Source organism: Vidua macroura, chromosome 2 (assembly GCF_024509145.1).
Source record: "Vidua macroura isolate BioBank_ID:100142 chromosome 2, ASM2450914v1, whole genome shotgun sequence".
NCBI classification, from domain to species: domain Eukaryota; kingdom Metazoa; phylum Chordata; class Aves; order Passeriformes; family Viduidae; genus Vidua; species Vidua macroura.
Genome location: NC_071572.1, coordinates 75,646,755 through 75,658,427, shown reverse-complemented (window position 1 = coordinate 75,658,427; position 11,673 = coordinate 75,646,755). Strand labels below are relative to the sequence as shown.

At 40.8% G+C, this 11,673-nt stretch overlaps 1 protein-coding gene across 2 annotated transcripts in view; it reads left to right on the top strand.

Annotated features, from left to right (window-relative positions):
- Positions 1–1,478: 1,478 nt before the first annotated feature.
- LOC128804373 (ovostatin-like) overlaps positions 1,479–11,673 on the top strand; it is a 28,858-nt gene continuing 18,663 nt past the window's right edge. The window contains exons 1-13 of one of the 2 annotated variants that reach the window (XM_053972067.1): positions 1,479–1,558; positions 3,103–3,286; positions 3,953–4,109; positions 4,872–4,924; positions 5,413–5,433; positions 6,197–6,365; positions 7,015–7,099; positions 7,764–7,881; positions 8,501–8,621; positions 8,850–8,959; positions 9,813–9,971; positions 10,723–10,947; positions 11,160–11,217. In XM_053972067.1, coding sequence (XP_053828042.1) covers positions 1,494–1,558; positions 3,103–3,286; positions 3,953–4,109; positions 4,872–4,924; positions 5,413–5,433; positions 6,197–6,365; positions 7,015–7,099; positions 7,764–7,881; positions 8,501–8,621; positions 8,850–8,959; positions 9,813–9,971; positions 10,723–10,947; positions 11,160–11,217 — 1,525 coding nt within the window. In that variant the 5' untranslated portion in view covers positions 1,479–1,493. The remainder of the gene's footprint in view (positions 1,559–3,102; positions 3,287–3,952; positions 4,110–4,871; positions 4,925–5,412; positions 5,434–6,196; positions 6,366–7,014; positions 7,100–7,763; positions 7,882–8,500; positions 8,622–8,849; positions 8,960–9,812; positions 9,972–10,722; positions 10,948–11,159; positions 11,218–11,673) is intronic. The other variant, XM_053972066.1, reaches the window with a different exon arrangement.

The following is an 11,673-nucleotide window of genomic DNA, read 5'->3' as shown; positions in this document are numbered from 1 at the left end:
TGGAGTATATTCAGCTTCCTCTTCCCATTCATCATCTGCTTGGTTGAGAAGACAAAGTAGAAAGGAAATTGCCTGTTACTTCCCTGGGGCTGCAGTTAGAGACTGTTGTTGTTTGGCCTACCTTATTTTGTTTCAGATTGGCTCTTTTTTCTATTTCCTATGCAAGGGTATGAATCCAATCCCCAGTTACTATAGATTATTTTGTTTCCTTGGTAGTATTAACAAGAGTTTAGCCAACATGTCAAGGAAACTGGTTCTTCCCCTCTGTTCAGTGGTTGGGAGACCACAATGAAGTTCTGCATCCACTACAAGAAAGGCATTGACACACTGAAGGAGTCCAGCGGAAGGTCACTGGGATGATCAGGGACTGGGACAAACCTACAGAAGGAAACAGTCTAATTTAAATTATCCTAGAGAAACAAAGGCTACATGGGCAGATAATTTCAGTCTTCCACAATGTAAAGTGGGATAATAGAGAAGAAAGAGGCAGATTCTTCCTGGAGGTGCACAGTGAAAGGGCAAGAAAAAATGGACACAGGCTATAATTTGGGAAATTCTGATTTAAGGAAAAGAAGTGTTGATAGCATGGATGGTTAAGCATGGGAGCAGATGTCCAGAGACGATGTGGACTCTCCATTTCTCCAGATACTTAAAATATGACCACTTTGAAGTTAGCCCTGCTTAAAATGAGAGATTTGAGCACATAATGTCAAGAAGTTACTTTCTATCTAAATTATTTTGTGATTCTATATATTAATTATTCTGAAACTTCTTCTCAGATTTACTAAAATTCACCAACAGACTAACAAGTCATTTAATGAGGGGAGCAGGGATGAGGGGGAAAATGTAGACTGACAGACAGATAAGTGAACAAATGAAGTAATGCCATCAGACTCCTTTCCCTATGCTTGTCCTAACTTCTGGCAAAAATGGTAAACCACTAGCCAGCATCATTCCTTGCCAAATGTTAGTGTTTAAAGTAAGAAATCCAGATTACCATTAGGAGTTTGCTTTAGTGCCATTCTGAATGCAGCTGTAGCTGTATTGGTCTATTTTTACCCATCCTGGCTCCCATGCAGACATGGAAAAGCAGTGTATTATGATTATTTCTGTTGTGTGATGTGTCTACAGGACACCTTTGCAGAATAAGGAGTGGCAAATACTAACAAGTTGAAACATTAAGGAATCTTCAGCCAATGACACGATAATCAAACAGGTAAGCTTCAATGAAACAATCATATAGGCAGGAACCGGTTTGGCTTGCAATACCTCATAGAGCTATGTGAAATATGAGAGCTTTCCAAAGCTGTTGTTTGGGAGTTCAAGGAGTGTGAGAACAGACAGTAGTGAGGAAATTGAACATATGCAAATTTTATGTAAATATCTTTTGTTAGACTATGATTGAAGCCGTGGAGGAGGAGCATCATTTCAGGCCAATTTAAAAACCAAGGACAGGCTGTCAGCTTGAGATCAGTCTTTCTTCATGCACAGACATGTGGTCAAGGATTCTTTTCAGTATTCTGTCCTTGAACTGGTTTCCCATAGTGTCTTCTGAAACGTAAGTGGTCACGCAGTCTTTGTCTTTATGATAACATATTTTATTGTATTTCCCACCATCTTATTTCTTCTGGGACACTGCTATATGATAAACAGGATATTTGAGACATAGATCGTTAAATGTGTTGACTTGGAAGTAGGTGACATTGAAGGATGGTTTGGAAGGGTGCTCTCCATCATGAAACTGCTGTGAAATCTAGTGTGAATGACAGAAACCTGGAACTTGGGTAGCTGAAGTGTGATGTGCGTGGGTAAAGTGGCAAGGAGACTCAGGACTAGACTAACAAGTAATAATTAGGATTGATATGCATCAGCAGCACAGAGAGAGCACCGTGTATGGGGAGGTGCTTGAGGCCAGGCAGTGGCTGGGACTAAGACCATGCTGAATGGCAAACCCAGTAAAATTAGTATTCACATTAGCACTGTCAGTCTCCATGCCTTTATATAAACAGAAGATTTCAGCCACACTATTCAAAAATATACCAACATTATAGCTTAAACCCTCTTCTCAAAAATTCTGAAGGAAAACACTAAAAAAGGCAGCTTAGCTTTGTCCAATACACTGTTAATATTAATACTTTTAATTTTGGTCTTTGAATTTCATGCAGCCTGAACTGGACAAGTGCAAATAAAAATAAAGGTAATATGAACTGGCAAAGATGTGGGAGAAAAAAAGGGAAAGGATAAAATTAGAAAGAAAGATTATGTGATTCATGTTGTGCTACAAAACCAGCTCGTGAATTCTGTCATATGTTATTTGGAAAGAGTAGTTTGGGCATCAAACTGCTGGACAGCAAGAGAGTTTTAGAGAAACATAGCAAATATGAAGGAATGTTTTTCAGAGGAGTACTCCAGGGAAGGAAGGCTGCCCTAATTATAGAGAAAAAAAAGTATAAATAAAAGACTTCAATGGAAGAAAGAAACAAAGAAAACAACATAGGGCGAAGCATGGAAACAGAAGCATGGAAACAGAACTCAGCATGCAGATTAGATTGAGCATTCCCTAGAATTTTCTGCAAAATGGAAAAGCAAGATCACTTCTTGTACATGAAGTGGATTGACTCATGTCAGTTCTTATCCAGGAGATATCCAGAGAATGAGAAATTTAAAGATTGTTGCAACTGTTAACTAGTATTTTTGTCATTGGTCCCAAGAAGAAGCTAAATATTGCTCTTCCTTAAGGCAGGCTGCAGAGGTTTAAGTGCACACTTAGGCCATGGGAGGAAAAATGCGGCTATGCTTTAGCCAGTAATTGGAGCTGTGTAAATACCTGGAATGGAGAGGTGCAGTATCATGCTGGGTAAGACACTGCACAGAATGGTGCCAGTCCCTCAGCTCAGAAAGAATTGTGAAGGATTAAAAATTGACATTTGTACTTCCTTTGCATATTATTTAAAATCCATTGAAAGAAATTGAAATCCTTCCATTGGTTTGAGCAAGCTTTGGATCATGTCTTCCTTCACATCTATGGCACTTCTGTGGTATTTTCCTTACCTGTTTGCTCTGACTTTCTGGCATGGCTGAACTTTCTGATTGGTCTTACAGCCAGTATGTGCTGCTGGTCCCATCGGTTGTGCGGAGCGACGCTCCACAGACAGCTTGTGTGCAGTTACACAACCTCAGCGAGCCTCTGTCCATGAGCATTGTCCTGGAATATGGCAGTGTCCAAAGGACTCTCTTTGAGGAACCCGTGACAGAGAATGACTTCTTCAAGTGCGGCGAGTTCAAGGTATTTTCTCTTTTGAATCTACTGAAGAGGGTGTAGTAGCTGGAAATAATTGTGATGGCAACTCTCCTTGTCAGTGAGGGAAAGAAGACAAAGTGTTTAAAATAAGATAAACTGTTGGAAAGGCTGACAAAATGGGAAAAAAAAGACCTATGGATTGTAGAAAGGAGCTAGAGAAAGACTTTTCATCTCCATTCCCAGAGTGAATAGAGCAAAGCTTTAGATTGTTATCACAGTTGCATGCTCCTTATGGAACTGTTGAAGTATCAAGAAAGATGATAGGTCCCATATGGATCCCAGTTATTCCCTTTCCCATGACTCTGCAAATCTGTACACACAAGAAAAAGAGTCCCAAGGTGAGGTCTTCCAGAATGCATCAGGAGAAAGCACTTCAGAATTAAATCTATATGGCTGTGGCAACCTGCATGTAAGCAGGGAAATGCATAGGACAGAACACAGCTTCAAATCTTATTACCTGATGACAGATTATGGGCCTTCCACAGCAGAAATTCCCAGAAATTATCTCACTGACAAAGGTGGGGCTTCTCATGACTTTCCATAAGCTGTTTATGACTCAACTGACAGTATCCTACTCTAAAACCCTGGGCATCAGGGAACCTCAGCATGTCTCATTTACCACTTTTCCTCTGGGGTTTTGCTCCTCTCCAGGTTCCTCCTGCTACTTCTGATGCCCTGGCATTCATTTCCTTCTCAGCCAAAGGTGCCACAGTCGACTTAGCTGAGAGAAGATCAGTGGCAATTCAGAATGTGGATGGTGCTGTCTTTGTCCAGACAGACAAACCCCTCTACAAGCCAGGACAAACAGGTGGATGAAGGGTTTGAGTCAGCCAGAAAAGTGAGAAATTGAGTGAAAGGGTGGGTCAAGGATGACAGAAACTTACTCTTGTGGAATAAAAATCTCATCTGAGCTTGAGATCATCAAAGTTATTGAAAAATAGAACCAATTCACAACAGTGCAACAAAGAAGTAGAATTTATGTGTTTGTACTCAGTTAATTGCCTTTACAGGATCTCAGGTTCTGTCAGGTTTACTTGAGGAGAGTCACATAAAAAGTATCCTTAAAAATACAGAAAATAATAGGTTAAGTTTGGAGCTAATAAAGTTAATATAAAAATGAAGCAAGCACCTCATTTCCTGTCAACAACTCTTTCTCCTTAACTGTTGATCTATTTCAAAGTGCTGATTCCATCACAATATTTAAATGACAGTACTAGCTGTGGTGGAGTTAGCTATCTCTTCAGAATAATTATACTTTAGTCCAAGTGGGTAATAATTAAAGATATTTCAGCTGACATTAATTTTGGTTTTCTTTTTTGACTGGCTAAGATAATCCTTTCATGTTCTCTGGGCACTCTTTAGTTTTCTGACAAAGCCTGGTCAAAGCTGTGTATTGGAAATGATTTATCACTGCTAATGAAATAAATGATAGAGGCATCTGCATGTGACACTTGGAGATCTGACACTTGGTGCCAGGTTGATGGTTGGGCTAGACAGTCCTTGAGGTTTCTTCCAACCTTTGATTCTGTAATCCTTTTTTGTCCTGTGGTTTTTTGTTTTTTTTTTTCAGTGATGTTTCGTGTGGTCACTTTAGACACCCAGTTCAGACCAGTTCAGGAGACGGTAAGTGTGAGTGATAGTCAAAATTTTTCAAGTACCCTCTTAAGGTACCTCTTCACTGAGACTCTCTCACTTAGATATTGAATAAGAAGGGCCTGGAATAGGCTTCCTGGTATTATTTATATTTTGTATTTTTTGTATTTTGTACATTTCCTGTAACTGCTTACCTTTGCACTCCATTATTTCCCTGCCATTGTAGAGGGCAAGGCTCTGAAAGCACTTGTGGAAATCTCTCACAGCACACAGATTTTGTAGTCACAGATATGTAGAAAAAGACTGGATATTTTTGCAGAAAAAAATCATAAACAGAATATCCTCTTAAAAATTATCTTTTTAATTACAGACATGAGTTGTAAACTGTTTCCCTGGCCCAGTCTTTCTATCCAGAAAAAGCTGTTCACAGTTTTCCTTATGTTCTAGTCTTTATCAACCTCCACTGTTAGATTTCCATTTTGATAATTTTTTTTCTCTCCCTTTATTTCCTCCTCCAGTATCCCAGAATCATCATTGAGGTAAGAGATACAACATGAAATTAAAGCACAAGTTCCTTTGGAAAGACTGTACATCATCATTTCCCATAGAGTCAACAGCTGAGGGAGACTCATCCAGAGCACACCATTTAAAGCCAATGGATTTTGGGTTGAACAGTGGCAATATCCTCTACCAGCACCAGAGGAGAAGAAATCAGCACAACTGGAGCTGTTAGTCAGAGGTGGTGTGGGGCTGCTGCTCCGCCTTTCATTAGAGTTCAAACAGGGGTGTTCTGTCCAGGCTTACCTTGGGAGGACTACAGCAAATAACTGGTGAAATAGCCTCATTCTCATACACAGGCGTAAGAATAGTGACTTTCTGAAATGCCATGTTCTCATGGGGATGGGCTAACAATGAATCATCTTCTACCACATTTCACATCGCTAAATCTCCAAGCACTTTCTGAGAGGCCAGCATAATATTCCTGCTTTACAAAGGCAGTTGAGTCAGAAAGATTGATGCTACGAGTGTTCTAGATAGGAAGCTTGTGTCCCATATGCAACCTATGTCCCACTCAGGAGCTGTTTCTGAATGATCTGAGGCCATCTGTCAGTGTAGCTAATTCCCAGCTCAACGTAAACTTAGGTTTGTTAAATCCACAAGCAGAGATGGAAAGTCAGAGCACATGTCATCAACCCCAAAGCACTCTTAGCCTGTGACTCATTTAGCCAATATGTTAGAAGACAGGCCTTGAAAGAAGGCAAGAAGTGGTGATAAAGGTTTTGCTACATCTCTTTCTTCCAGGATCCAGAGCAAAACAAGATCTTCCAGTGGCTGGAGGTGACATCGAAGCACGGAATCGTCCAGCTCTCCTTTCCACTAATCCCAGAGCCTATTCTGGGGTCCTACCAAATTACCGTGGAGACAAAGTCAGGTGAAAAAGAGTACCAGTCCTTCAGAGTGGAGGAATATGGTAAGTAAAGTCTCATAAACTACCCTGTGCTAGCAGTGAGGCTCTGCCTAAGTCAGAGAAAAGCTACTAATGCAGAGTTTAAGTCCTTTGAATTCTTCATATCATGCCTGGAAAAGAAAGACATGGAGAGAGCTGGGTGGACTGGTGCATGAGAAACAGGCTTTTCCCAGCTATGTTGTCATTATTGCTGGTGACCTGGGATAAAAGATAAGTTGATGATAGGTGGTGTCAGCAATCTATTTGATTTTGTTATTTCACTTAATCTGTTGCCTTTCTCCTTCACTGCAACTGGATTGCATAATAACTTGTTCTCCAGGGCTTAACTAGTTTGAGACATTGGCATTACTCATTTTTCTGTAAGAAAAGAGATTAAAGTGATTTTACCATGGGTTTTGCTGTGACTGTTATAGTTATTAGTATGATTATTATTTAATTTTACAGAAGTTACTCATCTTACCATGGTAGGTTATTTTTTCTATTGTAATATACTACAGTCAGTTCCTAGTTAGGTGGTTCTTTAATCCATTTCCTCTCCCTTGTTAGTGAAAATGATTTTGACAACTGTTTTTTTTTTACTGTCTTACACACACACACACACCTGTGTATGGCATGCAATTGTTGATCAGTCATATTCACCTTACATTCTCAGTGCTGCCAAAATTTGAAGTGACAACCAGTGGGCCAAAGACGATTTCTTTCTTCGATGAAGAAGTCAGGGTGAATGTTTGTGCTTCGTAAGTATCAGAGCTGAAGACAGCACGATTGTGCCCAATGAATGGGATAGGCGTTGGATGGTGGGCTCTGCTGGGAAGCAGAGATCCTGCTGCTAGCTCAGAATGTGGCTTAGAGCAATTCCTTTAGCTATGACTTTCATGATATAAAATAGGATAACTCTTCTCCTGCATAGCAGAATTAAAATCAGGAGAGTTTGTGTGTATCCAAATGAAGCACTTCCTACTTGCTAGCTGTCATGTTTTGTTATCTCAGAAAATGAGCGTCTATCATTAAAATTACTGGCTGTGGTGCTGCCAAAGTGTGGAGTGGCAGGAGCTAAAAGGGTGAATAGGGTCAATATGTTCTGCCTTGTGTAAGGTGCCAATGAGAAAAAGCTGCAGGGAATGATATCCTGAGTCCAGCACTGCTTTCCAGCTTCAGACCTTAAAGAATGATTGCACCAAAACTATGGTGAAGCAGGTTTTTTTTTTTTTAACAAAATGGCAGAAACAGCCAAAAAATAGAAGGAAATTCTACTAGGGCTGACTGATTGTAATTCCCAACTGCTCTTCTGTCTGTACTGTGGATACTGCAGAGGGATTTAGAGTCTGCATTGCTCTGCAACTTTTGCAGGTCTCATGTTAAATCCACATGATTGAATTCTCATATTTCTTCCTCTCCTAGGTACACTTATGGCCAGCCAGTGCAAGGGAATGCCCAAATTAATGTGTGTCAGCAGCGCTTTTATAGTCCACTGTGTGTACAAAACCGGAAAAAAACCTGTGAAGCTGTCACTGGACTGGTATGATACATAACAAGTCCTGTCTTCCCTGTCAGCTTTACTACCCAACATGTAGCACAGCATTCAGTGGCCTCATTAATTTCCAAGGGAACACCAGAGAAACAATCTCCGTGGTGTGGTTTTTCTCACTATCTCACAGGCAATGCTGAAAGACCTCACTAAAAGATTTATTTTCCCTCAGAAAGAATCAGTAGGAAGGAGGGAAGCGTATGAAACTGTAAATTTGTAATAATTTCTGAAACACTGGGGCAGTGTTCATACCAAATCTAATCAGCAGAACTCTGCTGGGAGTCTTTGAGGACACAATATTAAATGAATGATTAATTTGTCCACTAGCTCAGACTCAATGTGCTGTGGTCATGGAGCAAAAGTATCATGCAAGATGGGTTTAAGAAGGAGCATGAGCATAGAGAAGACTAGAGGGGATAAGGAGAGAAGTTTCCAGGTGCTAGAGTAAATAATATTGAAACAGTCATCTGGGATGGGAGCTGGGGAGCAAGAAATGTAAGGTAGGCAGGGAGCTCTTCAGAGATGCACTAATACTATACTAATACATAATGAGAAGCAATTTTGAAAACCTTGAGAAAAATGGGTTTTCCCCTTTGTACTGCTGTTTCAGCTGGGAAAGGATGGCTGCCTCAACACTGTCATCTCCATCAAAAAATTCCAGCTTTACCGCAGCTATGCCATGATGTATGCAAGCCTCAACATAGAAAGCATCGTCACTGAAAATGGGACAGGTAACATCAAGTGGATGTTGGGAGTAACTGATTAAAGCTAATGCATGGATCTTCCCGAGAGGAATCCCCTGGATCGCCATCTGTGTGGCAAACAGGCAGCAATTACGGTTTTCTTTGCGTAGCTCTCCCTCCAGAGCATCACCACTCCATACAATTTATCAAAAGGAACAGCTTTCTGCCCGTGTCTGATTTCTGTTTCCCCTCCTTTGTACTGGCTGTGTCTCACAGGTATCCAGATGAAGGCCTATGACTATGTTTCAGTCAACCAAGGAAATGACCAAGTGCTGTTCAGGAATATGGATTCCTATTACAAGAGGGGAATTCCTTACCATGGTGAGGTAGGTACATGAGAGAATATATTTAGACCCAAACTCCCTGAGGTCCAGCACGATGATCTCCATGTTGCCCCATTTTTAGCTGTCACCTGAATGTTCTGTCAACTTCCCAAGATAATGCTGCATAACACTGACTGTATAGTTCTCTTGATACTCCTAGAGAAAAAAAGAAAATTGTATCACGCTTGGTGTGTCAGGGTCTCTTGTCTGCTATAGTCAGAGGATGCCTAAAAAGTGAGTAAGTGGAAGGTCATATGAGTGGGGAAGAGGAGTTTTCAAGAAAATTCTTCAGAAATGGTTATTATGCGTAAACTAAAGGTAGAATTCACCCTGTGTTGCATCACGCAATCCTAAGGATGTTTACTTACAGCAGTATAGATGTTGGAGCACGTTCCTACTTCTTAGCAACCTACACATGCAGGATAAACCAGGCAAAAAAAGGATGATGACCTGTACAGCATCATCCTGATGGGCAATGGAGACTGTGGGTGTGCACAGATGTGTAGGAGTTAAAAGGTTCTACTGAGCTCCACAGGCTGCTTGTGGCCATGAAGTCATCTGGTTGTTTTAGGTGTGTTAATCAATGTTCTTCAATAAATATTTCTCCTCCCTTTGTGACACATAGCTTATTCTGCACTGATGGGAATTTCCCACTGATGGGAATTTTCCTGTCACAGAACTCCTGCTCCCTGAAAATATTGAGAAACATATGCCTCTTCAATACATTTCACTCTTGATTTCTACTCCCTGCAACTGTCCTCAGTGTTCAAGTGACCATTGTCTAGTAAACAGAGCTTTTCTTTTGTTGTTATTCTTTGTTTTGTTTCTGAATCCCTTGGGTATTCATTATGTTCAGATCACTGTGACAAACACGGATGGTGAACCTGTTGCCAACAGCACCGTCCTGCTGGAGCTCAATGGAGATTATCTGGCCAACTATACCACGGACAAAAATGGCATTGCTGCTTTTTCTATTGACACATCCAACTTCTTCGATCCCAGTTTGAAGCTGACAGTAAGTAAACACAGGCTACAATATAATTCATGGATAAATACTTCATAGGAGAGAGGGTTTAGAAGGAATACCTGCAAACTCTGTGAAAATGGTATAAGAAAACACCAGTGCCTGAGAAGAGGCACACTGCACCCCAGCTGTGGTTTTGGGTTGTAGTGATCTTCAGTCCCTCCCTGCTTTTCCCTCCCCTTTAGAAGCTCTTTCTGCATTCATCTTCCTTCTCTTTATTCTGTCTGTTAGGGGACCTTCCTCAGAGACTGCACTGCCTTCCCTATCTAGCCTTAGTGCATGCCAGCACCTTTCACTGCTGCTGACTGTTTCCCTGCATGTCTGCTGGCACAAACTCATGCCTGTTGTCATCACATGGTCTTCTTGTATTGTCATGCCTTTATTCTGGTGTGATGGAAAGAGCTGAGAAAAAGTGTGTCGTTTAGAACAATGCCATTCTAATTCAGTGTAAGTCCCAGCAGTGTATGCAACTGGTCCTAAGCCTGAAAAAAACCTGAAATAACCCCCCTATTGCAACATGCCACAGGCATCTGGTTGCCTAAAGGTGTCCAGAAGGCTGCTTACTCTTCATTAGTAAAACACAAATTTTTCACACCAGTTCTTGCTCATGGCTTAAACAGCCTCACAGAATCACTTTCCCAACAGAATATTTTATAGAAAAGAAGCCTTTGCCTCTCACCTGCCTTGCATTTTCTTTTTTTTCACACTGTTGACTCCACATGTATGGTTTTCCATTTCATAGGTCAAACAGGCACCAGATGAATGTGCAGACTTTATCTGGGGGATTGATAACGAGCCCAAAGCCTCGTTCCTTGTCCGGCGTTTCTACTCACGGACCAACAGCTTTCTGAAAATTGAGCCAGTGACAGAGGAGCTCAACTGTGGCCAGCAGAGAACAATCAATGTTCACTATGTCCTGAACAGAGAAGGCTACAGCAACACCACACACACAAACTTCTACTATGTAGTAAGTCCTGCTGTTACCTCTAAAACACCTTTTTTTCACCTTCTCTCAAACACCCTATAAGGTAGAAATCTTGCCACAAGACAGTGGCTATGGATCATGGCTCAACCTGATGGCTTTCAAGGCTTCTCAGAACAAAACTCAAAATCAATGATTTCATGGTAGAAGGGAGAAGATGCTTTTGGTCCCCTTTAATGAGATTTTTCTATGCCCAGGTGATGACACAAGGAAAAATTACTCTCAGTGGCCAGAAGCAAGTCAGCATTACTGGTGGTAAGTTCCAGATCATATTACTACTCATACTGCAAGTGATGAAAGCAGAGAACTGTGGCTAAATCAGGTACTAGTTCCTAAATCCCATAACCTCTTACTGCTCACAGAATCATTTTCTTTTGCTGGAGCATCTAGCCAACCCCCCATATCATAATCAATTTTATCTTGTTAATAGAAAGATATTTTGTTGTGATCAAACACATGGAATGCAATCTTCATCTGTTTTATTGTTTTATTTTATAATGCCAAGAAGTATTTATGGTCTCACAGTTATTGTGTGACATCCTAGTCTTCACCAAATAAAATAATAAAACATTTTAAAGTTTGGAAGAATAGGTGTCCCATTTGAAAGGGATATTTAGCAGGCAGCTCTTGAAATTCATTGCCCTTTCAGAAGTCTCCAAATACCCAGAAATTACAGTGATCCTGACCTTCATTCTTTCATTGTTAAAAGAC